Below are 20,738 nucleotides of genomic sequence, written 5' to 3'. Positions count from 1 at the left end.
GTGGGAACATGATGGTGTGGGGCTGCTTTAAGCAAATGAAACTTCACATTATTGAAGGAAGGATGAATGGGCAAATGTACCGAGACATTCTTGACAAAAATCTGCTGCCATCTATGAAGATGATGAAAATGAAACGAGGGTGGACAATTCAGCAGTTGAATGATCCAGAATATACTGCCGAGGAAACTCTCAATTGGTTTCAAAGAAAAAAAATAAAGCTGCAAGAATGACCCAGCCAATCACCTGCCTTGAATCCAATCGAAAATCTATGGAAGGAACTGAAACTCAAGGTCCATAAAAGAAGCCCACGGAACCTTCAAGACTGCTTGTGTGGAGGAATGGGCCAAAATCGCACCACACCAGCAATGCATGCGACTAGTTTGTCTATACAGGAGCCATCCTGAAGCATCCATCCATCTATCCATTTTCTGAGCCGCTTCTCCTCACTAGGGTCGCGGGCGTGCTGGAGCCTATCCCAGCTGTCATCGGGCAGGAGGCGGGGTACACCCTGAACTGGTTGCCAGCCAATCGCAGGGCAAATAGAAACAAACAACCATTCGCACTCACAGTCATGCCTACGGGCAATTTAGAGTCTCCAATTAATGCATGTTTTTGGTATGTGGGAGGAAACCGGAGTGCCCGGAGAAAAGCCACGCAGGCACGGGGAGAACATGCAAACTCCACACAGGCGGGGCCGGGGATTGAACCCGGGTCCTCAGACCTGTGAGGCTGACGCTCTAACCAGTCGGCCACCGTGCCGCCCATCCTGAAGCAGTCATTGCAAATAAATGCCAATTGGCATCTTCAGTACTTTTTCCCTGTGTAATTTCACATTATGACACACAATTTCTGAGTTTATTTGTTCTACTTTCTTTGTATGTGTGGATTACTTGGGTTGTTCTCAACATCTGGTGAAATTATCATGTCAATAGCACATTTGGAAATATACTTAGTGAGAAAAATGGTGATGTGTTAAATACTTATTTCAGCCGCTGTATACCTTTTCGTAATAAAATCAGTGACCCAAAAGTGGGTCGAGGATCAGTGTTATAAACTTGTCAAGCTTTTAAATTAAACCAGGCATTCTAACCTGATAATATAAGGTTTTTCGATCGGTCTTCTTCAGTAAACCTGAATTAAACAGAATGTTCACATTGAGCGGCTACTGGCATGAAATTGAATGGCTCATTGCAGGTCAGCAATGGAGACCTGGCTGAGGCTGTGGCCTTTCTGACAGAGAAGAATGCCAAAGTTCCTCAGCAAGATGAGACTACCTACTACCAGACTTCTCAGGTGTCCAGTGACAGATATATCAGTGTGGGCAGCCAAGCAGACTCCAGTAAGCATCTTCACCTTAACTAAAAGTGTAAACAAACAAAAAGGAAACGGTCAATCCACTCTCAATTTGTTATTTTGATGTGCGGGGTATTGCGTTGCGTTATTGGGATATAAAATCACCTTTCTCAGGATATTTTTTTTTTTTCCATATCACACAGCACTAAGTATTAACTCTTCATGCGTGCCATATTTCCAGTCATTTTGCTTTTGTTTTGGTTTAGATGTCATTGACTTGACTGGAGATGATAAAGATGACCTTCAGAGAGCAATTGCCCTCAGCCTGGCAGAGTCCAACCGAGCATTCAGGGAGACCGGGATCACCGATGAGGAGCAGGCCATCAGCAGGTGGGAACCACAACAACATTCGTTTACTATAGGCGTATTAACCAATATTTGAATGTTGAGTTAAATTTAAGTTATGGAGAACCATAAATATGATTAAAAGATAAGCAGACCATAGAGAGCAGATTGGTATTACCAGATAAAAGGGGCTATTATGTTAGGCTTTGTTTATACCAGTCTTATGTCCCTAGAGTTTTGGAGGCCAGCATAGCAGAGAACAAGGCATGTCTGAAGCGCACCCACACAGAAGTATGGAGTGATTCACCCAACCCACATGACAGGAAGAGGATAGACAACTGCCCCGTAGGCTTGAAAAATGTTGGCAATACTTGCTGGTTCAGTGCCGTCATTCAGGTGGGCACACCCAAACGCACATGCACCTGCATGCTTTCTTGTCAAAATCACATTTGTTTTGCCCAATTTTCCAAAAACAAAAAAAGACTCATTTATAAATAATATTCAGCCGACTTGAGGACTGTGCAGGTGTAAGATATAATTTCATAGAGTGTAAAATTTAGTGTACATTTTCTTTGCTCAAATAAAAAGTGGGAGCATAGAAAAGTTTGGGAACTTCCAGTGACGGAGAGTTGTTGTGGGTGGGAAAGGACATCTTTGTAAAGCACTCAGTGTTTACATACTTCTACTACTAATAGCAGTGGAAGATGCAGGTGTAGTTAATAAATTAAAAAAAAAATTGCATATCAGCGTGGTAACATGCTCCTTGACAACAGTGGCTTACCTCGCGCATCCCCCACTACCAAGAGAGGAAGTTATTTTGTGAGTACATCAAATGGTAAATCGTCTCATTTTGCTTCCTTCAGAGAAAGCATTTTTACAATGCTCACACAACCCTCATAAAATCTTGAATAAGATTGTAATGTCGCTACATAGCCGTTTTGTTTCAATCTGAACATGTGCACCAAATGTTTTTTTTTTTTAATTTTTTTATTTAAAAATTTTTTGTTTTGTTTTACTTGAACAAATGTGAGAGTGAGACAGCTTTACTCAGGAGTCACAGTCTCTGGTTCTGCCCCCCCCCCCCACTTGGCTGGACTTTTTCTATGCAGGGTTGGTTACACAAAAAATAACATGCAGGTTGTAAGTTTAGCATTTAGGATTTTGAGACCATGGCTAGAGCAAGAAGTGTTCAGTTCAGTTCATAACTAACATACATGTTAGTTATGAATGAAAATGTTTACAAATATGAGTATGTATTGTAATTGAGTTAATGATGCAGTTTGACCAGCGCTGAAATATGCTGGCTGAACACCGGACACTCTTATCACATGTTGCCTAGCTGCTCTGTAATATGACTCCCCAGCGTTTTAGAAGAAGGCACTGAATGAACTCGAGCTTGTTGCTTTTAGAACAAGAGGTGCAGTAAACAACATTCTCCTTCCAGAACATGATCTGAAATCTCTGAAAAGGGTTATATAAACTGTCCAGGAAAACAGCATAATTACTGACAGCAATAATATTGCTGGAGGTATTTTGCCATTTACTTATATTGTAAAGCAAAGCAAAGCAAATGTATTTAACTAGCGCAGTTCATACACAAGGTAACTCAATGTGCTTATATGATTAAAAGCATTTAAAAACAAAGAAGAAACTGAACATTTAAAACAAAGAGGGAAAAAAATAAAAATACAATTAAAACAGCGTACAGTGCAAGAAATATCATTTAAAAGTGGAAATGCTCTAAAAAGCATTGGGGAAAAAAGGAGTTTTTCACCTGGACTTAAAAACATGCACACTTGGGGCTGACGTCACTTCTGTTGGTAACTTATTCCATTTGTGTGCAGCATAATAGCTAAATGCTGCTTCACCATGTTTGCTTTGGACTCTGCTCCACTATTTGACCCGAGTCTGTCGATCTCAGAGCCTTACTGGGTTTATATTCCATTAGTATTTCATTCATGTATTCAGGACTTAAACCGTTTAGTGATTTATAGACCAGTAGCAGAACTTTAAAATCTTTTCTAAAGCTCACTGGAAGCCAGCATAAAGACTTGAGAATTGGAGTAATATGGTCTGACCTCTTTGTTCTGGTCAGAACCTTAGCTGCAGCTATTTAGTGCTCTTTTTAGGGAGTCCAGTCAGAAGACCATTACAATAGACAAGTCTACTTGAGATAAAAGCATGGATGAGCTTCTCCTGGTCTGCTTGACACATGCAAGCCGTCACTCTGGATATGTTCTTCAGATGGTAGAAGGCCGTTTTAGTCATTGATTTGATAAGACTGTTGAAAGTCAGGTCGAACACCAAGGTTTCGGACTTGGTCTTCGGTTTTTAAAGAGAGGGACTCCAGGTATTTACTCACAGCAATCCTCTTTTCTTTATTGCCAAAAACAATTATCTCAGTTTTGTTGTGGTTTAATTGAAGAACATTTTGGCTCATCTAGTTAATGATCTGTTTTAGACAGTGGCACAACACCTCAATTGAACTGTAGTCATCTGGAGACACTGCTAGATATAAATTATTCTGGAAAAGACCCCGCAGATATCAGTCAGATTCGCAGATAAAGTTCTTCATGGGTGAAGGAGGGGCCCGTCGCATCTTAGTGGATGGTGGCTTCAGGCGAGGGGGGATGGGAGGAAGGTCTTGGCGTGGTGTGCGTTGGATTCCACCGAGCAGAGAATTTAGGCTAGTAGAGAGTGAGTTTTGCGTTGGGCTTTGCTCCAATGGGGCAGGGAGGGCTGTGGGAGATTCAGCGTGCTGGCTCATCTTATTTGTCAGTCGCTCCTCCGATTGTTTGGATGACCCTGGTAAATCCGTCTGCGCCTCGTGCCGCCTTATCTCCTGTTCCTCCAATTGTTTAGGAACAACTGTATCTTTTTGTCCTTCAGCATTGTCACCGAGGCCAGTGTTTTCTTTTTGGGCCGCTGAATGACGTACACAGTAAAAAATGTTGGCAGCCAATAACTTAACCCCTTGTCTATTTAGACAGAAACCGTCTGCCTTGTAAAGATGTCTGCGCTCCCAAAGAATGCAGAAATTGTCAATGAAACTCACGGATAGTGCTGTACACACTCCTTTGAGCCACTTATTTAATTGACTCAACTGAGAGAAACGTTCATCTCCAAATCGTACAAGTGGGAGAGGTCCACTAATAAAAACCTCAGCATCCAAACATTGCACTTTTGTTAGATTAATGAAATCTCGCTTCAGTACCTCTGATTGCTGCTTGAGAACATCCAGGGCCCCTGTGTGTACAGTGACATATTTAGGTAGTTGTTCTACCAGACTGCAATACGTAGGTCATTCCTCTGCCCTGTCTGCCACGGAGTTTTATTTTCATTTTTGTGCACACACTTTCAGTTCTTGAGATCTCGACATGGGACCAAAATTTTATTGAAAATGTTCAAGACACCCTGGGCTGGTAACCAGCCAATCACATGGCACATTGAGAAAAACAAGCGTACACATTCCCACTTATAGAGAATTCAGAGTCTTTATTTAATTGAACATTTTTGGAATATGGGAGGAAACCAGAGTACCCAGAGATAACCCACACAGGCACCAGCAAAACATGCAAACTCCAAAAAGGAAGGCCAGAGATTTTAACCAAGAACCTCAAAACTGTGAGGCAGACATCTCTGCTCTGGAGGTCTGTTCACTGACAAAATATATTTATATTTGCTTAAATTAGATTAATTACACAGCCGGCAGCATATTGGCATAGTAGTTAGCACGTCTGCCTCACAGTTCTGAGGTTTAGAGTTTGAATCTTAACTCTGGCCCTTCCAGTGTAGAGTTTGCATGTGTGCTTATAGGGGGTTTCTCCCAAATAAACAAAAATAAATAAAAATAATTGGGGGTTTGTTAGTTCTATTGAAGATTCTTAATTGTCCATAGGTGAGAAGAGTTGCTTTTTATATGTGCTGGCGACCAGTCCAGTATGTACCCCGCCATTTGCCCAGTCAGCAGGGATAGGCTCCAGCTCACCTGTGATGGTATAGAGAATGGATGGATAGCTTCTAATTTAATAAAACATTTTAATAGTCATACCTCTATTAAATACAGACCCTTTTCAAAAAAAATTAATATCATGGAAAAGTTTGTTTATTTCCGTTATTACAACCGAAAAGTTAAACTTTCATAGTTTATAGAGTCTGGGGTGAGAATTTGAAAAAAAGAAATTCAAGTATTTAGTTGTTTATTTTTACATAATTTGGGTTTACAGCTCATAACACCCAGGAAATCAGGAATTTAAAAAATTGGAATACTGTGAATAAATCAGCCCAAAGTTTTACACTGACTGTCACACACTAATTATCTACTAAACTTAAAGCACCTGCACAGGTTTCCCCAGGTGTCATTAAATTGCTTCAGTTTGGTTCACTTGTCTCCGTTGGGTTCTATATGGGGAAGACTGCAGACTTGACAACTGGCCAGAAGACAGTCATTGATACCCTCCATAGGATGGGTAAGCCTCAAACGTTCATAGCTAAGGAGGCTGGCTGTTCACAGAGTGTTGTGTCCAAGCATATCAATGGAAAGTCTAGTGGAAGGACAAAATGTGGCAGGAGAAGATGCACCAGCAAAAGTGATGACCGTGGGCTTCAGCAGATTATCAAACGGAGAAGATTCAAGAATCTAGCCGAGATCCAGAAAGAGTGGAATGAGGTGGGATTCGCAGCTTCAAAAAACACCACATTCGGGAGATGGGCTCCAACTGTCTGGTTCCTCGGGTCAAGCCACTTCTGAGCCTGAGCCAACATAGGAAGCGTTTCAACTGGGCCAAGGAGAAAAAGGATTGGACTGTTGGCCAGTGGTCCAGGGTCCTCTTCCGATAAAGGTAAAGTGTGCCTTTAATTCGGAAATCAAGGTCCAAGGGTTTGGAGGAAGACTGGTGAAGAAAAGAACCCAAGCTGCTTGACCTCCAGTGTGAGCTATCCACAGTAAGTCATGATTTGGGGTGCAATGTTCAGTGTAGGTGTTGGTAAACTCTGCTTTCTCAAATCCAAGGTCACCGCAACAGTCTACCAGAATGTTTTAGAGGACTTCATGATTCCTTTTGCTGAGGACCTGTACAGAGATGCAGATTTCATCTTCCAGCAGGACCTGGCCCATGCCCATACCGCCAGAAGCACCAAAACCTGGTTGGATGCCCATGCCATCACAGTGCTTCACTGGCCAGCCAACATGCTGGATCTAAACCCCTTTGAGAATCTATGGGGTATTATCAAGAAGAAAATGAGGGGCACCAGACCCAAAAACAAAGAAGAACTTGACAGCAAGCATCAAGGAATTCTGGACGTCCATAACTCCCAGGCATTGCCACAGGTTGATTGCCTCAATGCCACGGCGCATCGAGGCAGTGATGAAAGCAAAGGGATTCCCAAACAACTATTGAAGATTAAAATATTGTTTTGAAAGTACCATATTTTGATTGAGTTAATGTGACCATAATTTATTTGTCTTTTTTTTATCACGAAAACTGAGAAGTAAATGATTTCTTCACAGTATTAAAATATTTTTGAATTCCTGATTTCGTGGGTTTTATGAGATGGAAGCCCAAATGATGTAAAAATAAATAAATACTTGAAGTTGCCCTGACTCTATAACCAATGAAAGTTTAACTTTTTGAATGGAATTATGGAAATAAACTTTTCCATGATATTAAAATTTTTTGGAAAGGGTCTGTATATCACTGTCACCTTTTCAATGTCGATTTTTGCAAGAGCTTGAATGCAATAATGCATAATCATTTTGATTGTAGGCTAGGTGTTAATTTATGATCTCAAAGTACTTTTGTATTCAAATTAAAATGTGTTGCAGTGCTTCTGGTCCAGGTATCAGGTTTTGTTTTTGTCTCATTGCTTTCAGTAGATAATACCGATAATTGTGATAATTTCATGATAATACTAATGGTCATGATAATCAAGATGCGAAATGTTCATACTGTTTCTTTTCTATTCATCATGCTTTTAAGAATGAATGATAAATGAATCGGTTACAAGTGCAAGTTAGGTGACACAACACAGTTTCATCCCAATTGCAATTTATTGGATTTATATTTGCAAATGCAATCTGATTGTTTTTTGCAGATTTTTAGAGTTCAATATACTTGATTTTTCCAGGGGGGTAATGACTAACATATCTCCATTCCATTTCCAAACTTCAGTCTCTTTTTAACCTGCTGGAGTTCCAGAGATTGGTGCTCAACTACTCTCCACCAGCTAGGGTCCATGATCTGCCTCACAACCAGAAGGTAAGAGGTCTACTGCTCCTGAGACAGTGGAGAATAAGGCTAAATTCACACTGCTGGGCATGATGCCCAATCCGGTATATGCGCAAACTACTTCCACAAATCGGGTGAAAGCACTACCGGCCAGTTCGGGAGAATGAGAGGCGACCGTTTCAAAGCACCTGTAGGAGCTTTAGATGTGTGTAGGTCGCTTGATGCATTTGTGACAATTTCAAGGATTTTGTGCTTTAACTCACCAGTCCCCCGATACAGTGCCGTGAAAAAGTATTCAAATTCTTATATTTTTGCATAGTTTCCCCACTTTAATGTGCAAGATCATCAAACAAATGTAAATATCAGACAAATATAACCCAAGTGAACTTAAAATGCTGTTTTTAAATGGTGAATTAATTTATTAAGGAATAAATAAATAAAAACTGTTCAAAGTTACCTGGCCCTCTAAAAAAGCGGCAACAAAATGACACAATCCAAAGAAATTCCAGAACAGTCGAGAAATTAATTAATTTTCACTGATCACACCCAAGCCAGATTACCTCCAGACATATTCAATCAGGAATTCACTAAAACGTGTGATGATCTTGGGCTACCCTGCTCCTTCAGGACCTGGACAAAATGCTGTGTTCGGAACCGTGAATTCTGCACTTTAAAGAGAAAATCGTAAAGGAGTATGTTCAGCCATCAGTTTGTGACCTCAAGCTGAAGCGTACTTGGGTTCTGCAGTAGGATAACAATCCAAAACACACCAGCAAGTCAACTTCTGAATGGCTTAAAAAAGCAAAATGACGGTTTTGGAGTGGCCTAAGCAAAGTTCAGACTTGAATCAAATTGAAATCCAGTGGCATGACCTTTTAAAAAGGCCGTTCATGCTCAAAAACCCTCAATTTTTGCTGAATTCAAACAATTTTGCAAGGAAGAGTGGGCCAAAATATCTCCACAAGGAAGTGAAAGACTCATTGCCGGTTAAAGAAAATGCTTGATTTCAGTTGTTGCTGCTAAGGATGGGCCAACCAGTTATCAGGTTTAGGGGCCAGGCAACTTTTAAGTTTTTTTTTTCCCTTCATAAATAAAATAATTTAAAAACAGCATTTTAAGTTCACTTGGCTTATATTTGTCTGTTATTTACATTTGTTTGATCTTAAACATTAAAGTGGGGAAACTATGCAAAAATATAAGAATTTTAGAAAGAGGCCAATACTTTTTAACGGCACTACATATCAGTTCTAAAGCATCTTCTTTTCGCCACTGACAGTTTTCTGCTCCTTCATCCGCCACTGCTTATCACTGCGACGGCCTTTTGATGACAAATAAGTTAAACGAGTGCCACATCTGCGCATGTATAGTGCACTCGCCTTCAATACGTAGCAGATTTATTTCCACATACGAAAGATTACTTGGTATTGTATTTTATTGTATTTCATTCATTCATTCATTTTCCATACCGCTTATCCTCACTCGGGTCGCGGGCATGCTGGAGCCTATCCCAGCTGACTCTGGGCGAGAGGCGGGGTTCACCCTGAACTGGTCGCCAACCAATCGCAGGGCATATACAAACAAACAACCATTCGCACTCACATTCACACTGACAGGGAATTTCGAGTCTTCAATTTAACCTACCATGCATGTTTTTATGATGTGGGAGGAAACCGGAGTATCCGTAATAATAATTTAATAATTTAGCAATCTTAATTTAACTGCAGTGGGAACATAGCCTAAAGTACCGATTGCAAATCAGATGCGAGTAGAGCAGATCCCTTGTTAAAATGTGACAAAAGTTCATATTAAGCATGATCAGGCAATGTTTTCAAATGGCTTGTCCGTACTAAATAAATCATCGAGCATCCAGCTTCCCTCTAAACTTAAGTAACATTGATTTGTTGTTGAAGTCAAAATCAAATGCTAAAATATGCTGTGCTTTAATTTGAAAAGAAGAACTGCTTTTATTTTGACGCGTGGGTGTTATAGGCGAGCAATGACTTGTCGTCAGTGTTGCCAATTTAGTGACTTTGTCACTGAATTTAGCAACTTTTTGGAATCCGTATTTCCTGCACGGTGTTAGGGAAGTGGGGATAATTCCTAGTTGGGACTCCAAAATAATAAAAGAATTATGACTCCGCTTCCCTCCACTGTGCAGGAAATAAGAATGTTGCTAACATGAGGACAACTGTTGACATTATATGTGTATGTATATTTTCTAGTGGTGTAACAATTAATTCATTATATCGATGTATCGATTTATATTCTACGATCCATATAGATCGAGCTATGCTCGGCAAGATAGCGTTCCGTACGGAAATATATCGATTTAAGTCGTTTTAAAAGGTAATCAATCGATTGTACCGATGCTAGATCACGCACAGCAATTACGCACGGCAGGCTTTATATGGAGGTGTGTATTTGTTGTATTTCCAAGAAAAACGCTTGTAATTCATTTTACTTTGGTTGCTTGATTTTTATTTATTTGTTCTCTTCACTTAGCATGCGGCAGTTAGCACTGTCAAGGCTACTTTCTTCTTCGCCTCTTCATTTCCTTTTCTCCGCCCCACATCTAGTCACTCCTTTCCGTAGTGCCCCTAGTGGTTGGATGAGACACCACAGTATATGGCCCAAATTCCTGCCAAAAGAGAAGCTTGTCAAAGGATATCCAAAACGTTTGACCCAAGTCATACAGTGTAAAGGCAGTGGTACCAAATATTAATGTAGGTAAACTTCTGACTTTAAGAAAATAATAAAAAATTGTCTAAAAATCTCATTATTCTGGCATTTCGAAAACCTTTGGCAATCCTAATTGACCTATAACAGGAAGTTTTAATTTCATGTGAGACGATGAGGAAAAAATATATCTTGTTATATAATGTATGTAAACGTCTGGTTTCAACTGTAGGTGTGCGCGTGCGTGTGTGGTGTTTTGTTTCTTTTGATTTTATTTAGCCTTTAGTTGTCCTTGTAAGGCAATTGAGAACAGATTCTCCTTGTCAATGTCGATCTGTCAGTGCAATTTATGCTTTATAAAAAAATCATCAAATTGCTGTTATGTGGAACACAATTGAGGTTAGCATGTTGCCTTCGACCTCGACTAGTGTTCCAGTTTCTCACATGGCCTCTTTGGAAAATTAATTGCCCACCCCTGCTCTAAATTCTTTATTCATGTTGCTCTTACAAGGAACACAGGAACCTTCCCTTCATGCAAGAGCTGAGGAATCTCTTCTCCCTTATGGTTGGGTCCAAGAGAAAATATGTGGATCCATCACGGGCTGTAGAAATCCTGAAAGATGCCTTTAAATCCAGTGAATCACAACAGGTAAGCCATAATGTGCTCAGCTGAGCATGATAGTACATTTACACTTGACTTAACACAATAAAATCTCACCTCTACACGTCAATCAAACAATCTTTATGTATTTATGTAGCACTTCTCATACAATGTATCACAAAGTGAGTTAAAATAAAAGCATGGTCATTGGCAACAAGAGAGAGACCATCACTCAAACAGCAGCATGACCGATGTTGAAAAAACTGTCATGAAATGCCACTGATGAAGAAGCACTAGCGACGGTAGAAGTGACTTGCATAAAGGAGAGGTAAGAAGAAAGGAAAACAATAGTAAGAAAGAATTAAAATAGAACATTGATGGTTCAAAAGCATGAAATATTATAGCAGTCGAAAATAATAAAAAAGAGATTAGTTTGAAATTAGTTGTTTCTGTAAAATTCAGTTTATTCAGAAATCTCACCTATAAATAAAATTACAAAAAAGAAATTCACTTATTGCACATACAAGATAACACAAAAACTGCCAACCTTTATGTAGCAAACAAGTGGAAACAGTAGCAGAAGCGAAAAACTAGTGTCACAACAAAAATGTCCACATTTATTCAGTGTCATCCTGCTCTCGGAATCCACTGAATTCTTGTGCTTGAGCAGAGAGGATCTCAGTATCAATCTGAATGTTTCAGTGTAGGGCTGTCAAGAGCGAATCATTTTAGAATCGATTATCCTATAGATATTTCGTTGAGTTATAGCTGCCCCCAATACAATTTTATTTTATTTTTTTTAACTGTTAACATATTTTATTCTCATTTATGAAGGCTTGACTTCTATCCTTAAACTGCATGTTGGTACTGAGACTGTATAGGATTTGAGATGACAAAATCAGCCTTTGCTAAACGGGTAGCATTCGTGATTAGCATTAGCGTGCTAGCGATGACCTTTTTTGTTAAAAATAAATATATAAATAAATAAATTAACTACCATTCAGCTCATTCATACATCATGTTATATTTACAATACACACATAATACTGTCTTAAAAATCACTTAAAGAATCTCCTCTGTCGTTTTTGGTAATGTTTTTCATTGGCCCAACAGTGCGTCCGGCCGCAACAAATGTCCGTGCAGTAAACATGGACAGAGGCTAGATGGTTCCGGGCGCAGCGCAAATATGCTTTAATTAAGATTTTGTATTGCCTCGAGGTAGAAATTTCTGCGTTTGCCGTAGTGTAAGACCAGAAAATGAAGCACAACTTTTTGTCTGTATTTGTACATTCACAAATAAATATAAGCAATGTACAGTCTGTTTTTTTTTTTTAAATATATATATTTTTTTATTATTTTAATGCAACCACATTTACAGATACCTAATACTTGACACTGCTGTATTTAAAAACTGACTAAGAGCTTTTCATGAAGTTATGTTTTTTTTAAATGAATTTATTTAACGTTATCAAGGTAAGGTACAGTATTTGCAATGCCAACCTTCCTGCATATAGCAGAGTAAAACAAAGCAAAATAGAAGCAAATGCATATCCAAACTATACAAAGTGATCCAGTAACAAGTTAAATATTACATTACATCATCGGACATGGTGAATAAAAGGTCCATAAAAGGCACGTGAGCGAACGTTCTCTAAAGCTGGAGTATTTCATGAAGAAAAAAGTAATCGCCTGAATGCCAAGACATTAGAAAAACGTTTTTATTATTACTATTTTTTCAAAATAAATAAATAAATATAGAAGCCTGCAGATGACTATAAACAGGATTTATTGTTCTCAAATTTGTTGTGGAACTGTGTCAGTCTTCAGGCTCATGTCCCTATTGCATTTTCCAGCTGATCAATCACATCTATAGTCATCTGCAAGCTTCATTTATTTATATATGTATTTCTTAAAAAAAAAAAGTTTTTGTAATGTCTTGGCATTCGGGCGATTAATTTTTTCTTCATGCAAATTCTCCAGCTGTCATCTCAATAAAATTAAATAAACATATTCTAATTTAGGGTCACATTGTGGATGACTGGTTAGTACTGCCTCACAGTTTTGAGGACCTGGGTTCAAATCCGGCCTTGCCTGTGTGGAGTTTGCATGTTCTCCCCGTGCCTGCGTGGGTACTCCGGTTTCCTCGCACATCCCAAAAACATGCACACTAGGTTAATTCAAGGCTAAATTGCCCGTAGGTGTGAATGCGAGTGCGAATGGTTGTTTGTTTATATGTGCCCTGTGATTGGCTGGCGACCAGTTCAGGGTGTACCTCACCTCTCACCCAGAGTCAGCTGGGATAGGCTCCATCACGCCCGCGGCCCTAGTGAGGATAAGCGGTACGGAAGATGAATGAATGAATGAATATTCAAATTTATTGAAATGTACCTGTATAAAATAAAATACCCTACCTCTGCAGCCAGGTTGGCATTGCAAATGAGAATCAGTTCTCAATTTTATTTAGGTCCAGTAAGTGTCAGTGTTGAGCAAGATCAGCCTCATTTGTTTTAGCTACCCTAAACTAAGTACAATGGAAAAACAAACCCCATGGGCCACAGGAGCCTTTTGCTACCAGGAACTCAAAGTTCCTGGGCTGGTTGGTTGGAAAGGCCCCGAATGAGAACGTGATGCTCCTGGGATCAGGAAAATCCACAAATAAGCCATGTCATTGTTTTATATTGCAGGGGGTTAAAGCTGAGGAAAACACTTACGGTTGATTGTCTAAACTTAATTAATAGCAATAACTAACAACAAGAATATAATATGAAAGATAAAGTAAGGGTAAAGGATAGATCAAGAACAATATATATTTGTCTTAATTTGTTATTTGTCTTGCAGTTTCTGTATAATGCTAAAGTTGAGTATTTCTAATCTCCATGTTGCGCCTTCTCTTTACTGGCCCAGGCTTTACTGCAAATTTTCTTTTTGCTAACTCAGCTCCAGTAACTATGGAGCTGGAGTATACTTAACCTTTCTTATCTCTGACAATTAATCCTCAAACCCACATCATCCTTTGCTGAACTATGCAAAAACACATCCTACAATGTGAGGCCCTGATGTCAGAGTACAAAACTCTTTGCTTCTTCTCCTTACATAAGCAGTTGTACTAAGCCAGTGTCTTTGTGGCGGTTAACTTGGGTCAAGCACTTGGCCTCTCCACTCATCAGTCATGTCACTTTGCTTGGTATTAGTTAGGTTGGGTATGCATTGACCCAAATCAGCAGGTAGTCCTGAGGTCTACGAGTGGCCACAGGGTGTTAACGTTTCTTTGACATTCACCAATTTGTGAACGCCTCTGTAAAGATGAGTCATCTCAAAGCTAGAGCTTAGGGCCTATCAGCAGATGACTTGAATTTCTTGACCCTACTTTCCTCTTTATCGTGTCGGCTGACAATGCTGAATCCTGAAAGTAGTCATGAAATTGATAATGACCTACTCTATGCACTGCATGTTACATCCTTTGCTCTACAGCAGGATGTCAGTGAGTTCACACACAAGCTCCTGGACTGGCTAGAGGATGCCTTCAAAATGAAGACTGAAGAAGACGGGTAACTACATAATTTCTCAACGAGCAACTAAGTTTTAAACAGAGAATAAACTGTCCATTAATTAACTATAATTGAAGCAGGTATGCTTTCTGTTTATAAGCCCTATCTATATGTTTTGCATTCAGGGAAGAAGACAAGCCAAAGAACCCGATGGTAGAGCTTTTCTATGGACGATTCCTTGCCGTTGGTGTCCTGGAAGGTGAGATGAGGTGTCAAATTGAAATCGATAAAAAGCAAAAGTGTGAAGTTGTCAGAGAAAGAGTGGTGGTTTGATTGCAGTCACCATAAAACAAGTCTTTGCCCCTGGTAATGAAAGGTGACCTTGTCTTAATGAGATACTCTCCATGTAGAGGAGTGCTGATGCATTGATTGTGGAAGACCTTGACAGCTGATTGACATTGTGGTTATTATGCATGACAATACTGGCCCAGAGCCACCAAAACCTGGGCCAGTGGGCTCTGCTGCTCATAGAGTGGGTACGGAAAGTATTCAGACCCCCTTCAATTTTTCACTCTTTTATATTGCAGCCATTTGCTAAAATCATCAAAATCATCTTCTCCCCCGATTGCTCAGTTTGTCCGGACAACCAGCTCTCGGAAGGGTTCTGGTTGGCCCAAACGTCTTCCATTTAAGGATTATGGAGGCTACTGTGCTCTTAGGAACCTTAAGTACAGCAAAAATGTTTTTGTGACCTTGGCCAGATCTGTGGCCTTGCCACAATTCTGTCTCTGAGCTCTTCAGGCAGTTCCTTTGACCTCATGGTTGTCGTTTTCTCTGACATGCACTGTGAGCTGTAAGGTCTTATTTAGACAGGTGTGTGGCTTTCGTGATCAAGTTCAATCAGTATAATCAAACACAGCTGGACTCCAATGAAAGTGTAGAACCATTTTAAGGATGAGCAGAAGAAATGCACAGCACCTGAGTTAAATCTATGAGTGTCACAGCAAAGGGTCTGGATACTTATGGCTGTGGGATATTTAATTTTTTCTTTTTTATAAATCTGACAAAATTTCAACATTTCTGTTTTTTTTCTATCAATATGGGGTGCTGTGTGTACATTGAGGAAAAAATGAACTTAAATTATTTTAGTAAATGGCTGCAATATAACAAAGAGCGAAAAATGTAAGGGGGTCTGAATACTTTCTGTATCCGAATTGGATTTAATGCCACATCTGCATGTCTGCTAGCAACTCCTGCTTGTTTTTTCCTTTTTTTTTTGCTTCTCATTTTTGTAGTACAAGTAACCATAATGAATAACTGTCTTGCTGAACAAGAGCACCGGAGCACACTGAGCTTGACATAACTTCTGTTACCTTGTAATAGCACAGACTGCTGCGCTTTTCTTCACCAGTTATCAATACACAAGTGGATGTCTGGTGTGTGTGCAATTCTCCAGGTAAAAAATTTGAGAACACAGAGATGTTTGGCCAGTATCCGCTGCAAGTGAATGGCTTCAAGGATCTCCACGAATGTCTGGAGGCAGCAATGATCGAAGGGGAGATTGAATCCCTACACTCAGCAGAGAACTCTGCCCGGTCTGGACAAGAGGTCAGTGTCATGAAGCAATGTCCCTAAATATCATGTTGTAACTTTTTTGCACATTTTTGGTCAAGTACAGTGGAGAGCATACGCATTGTTTTATACATCCATTTAGATACCGCAACGATTAATTGACAACTAATCGATTATCACATTAATTTATAAAAAATTTTGATGATCAAGTAAGCGTTTAGAGACCCTGTTTCCAAATCCTGGGAATTTTAGCATCTCAAGAATATTAATTATATTCATTATAATAATGAATCGGTAAATATTAATAATTATATTTACTATAATAAGCCGACTGATTCTTTGCTTTTGTCAAAAAATAAGTCATTTGCCTTCTTTTACTTTGAGAACAGTTAACATTTGCCTTTTTTCCTGACGTTAAAGACCAAACCACTGACTGAATCATAATCAATTTGTTTTTACATTTTTTGCACTGCCAATTTGTTCTTTTTTGAGTAAAGGGATGGAACGTAAAAAAACAAAACTTCATTAATCGAAAAAATTATTGATAGATTAATTGATTATTAAAATAATTGTCGTTCCAGCCCTCCATCTCCTGAATCCTAATCACTCATGGTCTTCATTCATCTCACCTATGTACTTGAGACAATTTAATGGTTCCAACTCTGTAGTAAGAGTTTGGAGAGGACGCCTTTTCTTTTCCTGCGTGATTGTGTCTCAATGTACAGGCAAGTTTAATAGAGGTATGCGTCAAGCTCATCGAAACATTTTACTTATTTTTCAATTTATTGTACTACTTATAATTTCTCTTGGGCAAATTCAACTCACTGTCTCCTGTATAACCAGATCTGTGTAATCAGATCACACATGTAGGCATGCAAGGAGAGATGTGATGTGGGGTCAGTGCCTTGCCAGTAGTCAGGAAGCAGACTAGCATCCCTCCAACAATTAGCTACGATTTTCATTTGTCCACAGTAGGACTCAGACTGTGACCGTCTGCTTCCAAATGCTGTCCCAATGAATAAACTATCATGGAGATCGAGAGCGAGGCCCTTCAAAAGTTTTTTTCTGTGTGAATGGACATAGTCCCTTTGACACTCCAGAATCAGGTAGAAAGTATTCACAACCAGGGTTATAATATAATACAACCAGTGTTGTATTATAGCCGCAAAGTGACCAACCTTTTTCATCACATTTCAAGCTTCAAGATTTCAAGAAGCTTTTTCAAGAAGCTTTATTGTCAATTCTTCAGTGTCATAGAGTGTCTACCAGGCGTGCAGAGAATTTAAAAAATACGTTTCTGAGGGGTTCACCTCCTTTCCCATATTTCATATTCTGTGTAAGGTGCGATCAGCTAATATCAAGCTAGTAAATACAAGTACATGTCTACAAAATAGAATAGTGTCAAAAGCTTAATTTAGTTAGGTAGTTCAATTCAAAAAGTTAAACTCATTATAGAGATGCACTACACACACACTGTGAAATATTTAGTTTTTTAATCTATAAGTATAATTTTGATAATTATAGCTTACACCAAACGAAAACCCTAAATTCACCATTTCTTGAAAGTAGAATATTACATAACAAACAATCAAGAAACTATGAAAAACAAAGAAACCACAGTGGCAGCTTAAAAAGTCCACTGTGACACAGTAAAACTGTTCCGCCATTAAAGAGTCTTCCACTCTGCTTGACCTAACAGCTGAACAGGACAAAAGAAAAACAAAATGATTTTTAGTGTAAAACTAAGGCAGGAATTTCCCCCTGAAAAGTACAGGTATTTTCCCCTGTTGTTTAATGAATCTATATAACATGAGTACTGAAAAAAAAAAAAAGACTTTACCATCCTTCCATCCATGTTCCGTACCGCTTATTCTCACTCGGGTCACGGGCGTGCTGGATGGAGCCTATCTTTGCTGACTCTGGGCGAGAGGCAGGGTACACCCTATAGACTGTTAGCCAGCCAATTGTGGGGCACATATAAACAAACAACCATTCGCACTCACGTTCACGCCTACGGGCAATTTAGTCTTCAATCAACCTACCATGTTTTTGGGATGCAGGAGGAAACCAGAGTACCCTGAGAAAACCCACACATGCACGGGGAGATCATGCAAACAGAGTCGACCACCATTCCACCCTTTTTCTACCATATTCTAAATGCTTTCTATGTACGTATAAGTGATCATCATACACAGTGCAACAAGAAGCTCCAGTCATCATGTAAAAGTAGTGAGGTGAGCGAGCATGAGAGTGATAGATGTAGCGATGTGCCTTCCACATTGCACAGGGATGGAACGACAACATCAGGTAGCGATTTGTAATAAATAAATAAATGACTGTTTTGTTGTTATTGCTTACAGCCCGCCAAAAAATATAAAGTTGCCATTAAAACAACAATGTACTATAAATCGAGATTATTATTTTGAGCTTGATGAAGAAAAAAAAAAAAAATTGAAACTGCACAACTTGTAACAAGCAGACTTGACGAAGCCCAGAAACATCTCCCAAAATCAGAGCAACAACATGTTTTCTTTCAGCACTGGTTCACAGAACTCCCTCCCGTGTTGACCTTCGAGCTCTCAAGATTTGAGTTTAATCAAGCACTTGGACGACCTGAGAAGATCCACAACAAGCTTGAGTTCCCTTCTATGCTCTACATGGACAGGTGATGCACATTTAGATTGTCAGAGAAATGGTAGTTATCACTGCGGTAAATAACAATTATAGCAGCGAGCAAACGTTCATTAACAGTTTGGTATTCTCCTGGCATTGCAATGCCAATTGGTCTGTCAGTTCCCTTCATCTGTCATGGACCAAAATGACTGAACCTTCTGATCTTATCTGATATTTTTATTAGATACATGGACAGAAACAGAGAAATAACCAGAATTAAGAGAGAGGAAATCAGGAGGCTGAAAGAACATTTGACACTGCTCCAGCAAAGACTGGAAAGGTAAATGTCTTTTATCAGTTCAATTTCAACAAAACCTGCAAAGGAGTGTGATGGCTCACACTGTCATTGTATTTTTTGTATGTTTCAATCTCCCTGTTAACATGAAGGTATCTGAGCTATGGCTCCGGCCCCAAGAGGTTTCCTCTGGCAGATGTCCTCCAGTATGCTATGGAGTTTGCCTCCAGTAAGCCTGTGTGTACCTCGCCTGTGGAAGATATCGACTCATCAGCACCCCCTGGTGGCACAACTGGACTACAGCTGCCTCCTTCAAGGCAAGTTTCAGAATAAACTACAAGGGGGATGCATTTTTTTACTTAGAAATTCAGGGACATGTTAAAAAAAAAAGCAACAATGATTTCTGACTTTTCTTATGATTCATTCAGACCTGCCAAACAATTACTGGTCTCTTCCTTGACCCAAGACCAGCCTAAATAATAAAATATCAGTTAAACATTTTAAATGTAATCCTACTCACAAACAATATTATATTGATATCTTAACCACACAGTTCATATAAACATATATTTAACTGTTAATCTTATTCAACAAGTCTATGCCTAAAAATGCTCTCAAACCTTTTTTATGTTGTTTGTTTTTTATTATTTGGTACCCACATCTTTCACCCAGCAGCTTGGCCGAGCAGGACTCTTTGGCTTCCCCAGAGAGCTCAGGCTCTGCCTCAGGCCCTGCTTCAACTCTTTCTGCAGCCCAGCAGCAGAGAGCACCCATTCATAAGCCTTTCACCCAGTCCAGACTACCTCCTGATCTCCCCATGCACCCTGCACCTCGCCATATTACTGAAGAAGAATTGAGAGTGCTTGAGGGATGCCTGCACCGATGGAGGAGTGAAGTTGAAAATGACACCCGTGGTAAGTTTTTCCTTCCTTCATTTACTGCCTGATATATAATCTCATTTATATTTACTGCTGTTAAATTTAAATACTGTACGTAGCACACTGACTGATTGCTTCTATGATATTGCTCAAACCAGATCTACAGGACAGTATAAAAAGAATCCACAGAACCATTGAGCTGATGTACTCAGACAAATCAATGATGCAGGTGATAAGTTCTGGTGATAATGTGATCATCAATTGTCATAAATTATAATTATTTTTTTTTTTTTACATCAGTTTCATTAAAATGGACTAAAAATGCCTCTTGTGTTATTAAAGGTTCCTTATCGGCTTCATGCAGTGTTGGTCCATGAAGGCCAGGCCAACGCAGGTCACTACTGGGCCTACATCTATGACCCACATCAGCGTTGCTGGATGAAGTACAATGACATCTCTGTTACAAAATCCTCCTGGGAGGAACTTGTGCGGGACTCGTTCGGAGGCTACCGCAACGCTAGTGCCTACTGTCTTATGTATATCAATGACAAGAAGCCCTTTCTTACAGAAGGTACGCATGGACTTAGTTAAGACTGAAGAACCTGTGTAGTTCTTAGTAGTCAGTCTTATTGCATTACATTGTTTTATTTATTTATATATATATATATATATATATATAGATAGATAGATAGAGAGAGAGAGAGAGAGAGAGAGAGAGAGTCTTATTGCATTACATTACATTGTTATATA

General features: G+C 39.4%; 1 protein-coding gene across 4 annotated transcripts in view; it reads left to right on the top strand.

The window, feature by feature from the left end:
• Nucleotides 1-20,738, top strand: part of usp25 (ubiquitin specific peptidase 25) — a 44,724-nt gene that overhangs the window by 6,809 nt on the left and 17,177 nt on the right. For all 4 annotated transcript variants that reach the window (XM_061702141.1, XM_061702140.1, XM_061702139.1 and 1 more), the window contains exons 3-16: nt 1,195-1,339; nt 1,560-1,683; nt 1,872-2,034; nt 7,809-7,895; nt 11,053-11,190; nt 14,614-14,690; nt 14,816-14,889; nt 16,087-16,238; nt 18,740-18,867; nt 19,060-19,155; nt 19,263-19,427; nt 19,786-20,024; nt 20,147-20,217; nt 20,331-20,559. In XM_061702141.1, coding sequence (XP_061558125.1) covers nt 1,195-1,339; nt 1,560-1,683; nt 1,872-2,034; nt 7,809-7,895; nt 11,053-11,190; nt 14,614-14,690; nt 14,816-14,889; nt 16,087-16,238; nt 18,740-18,867; nt 19,060-19,155; nt 19,263-19,427; nt 19,786-20,024; nt 20,147-20,217; nt 20,331-20,559 — 1,888 coding nt within the window. The remainder of the gene's footprint in view (nt 1-1,194; nt 1,340-1,559; nt 1,684-1,871; nt 2,035-7,808; nt 7,896-11,052; nt 11,191-14,613; nt 14,691-14,815; nt 14,890-16,086; nt 16,239-18,739; nt 18,868-19,059; nt 19,156-19,262; nt 19,428-19,785; nt 20,025-20,146; nt 20,218-20,330; nt 20,560-20,738) is intronic.

The sequence above is a fragment of the Phycodurus eques genome, chromosome 17, assembly GCF_024500275.1.
Source record: "Phycodurus eques isolate BA_2022a chromosome 17, UOR_Pequ_1.1, whole genome shotgun sequence".
In the NCBI taxonomy this organism is placed as follows: domain Eukaryota; kingdom Metazoa; phylum Chordata; class Actinopteri; order Syngnathiformes; family Syngnathidae; genus Phycodurus; species Phycodurus eques.
Note: the sequence above shows the minus strand (reverse complement) of the source record. Positions and strands in the feature narration are given on the sequence as shown.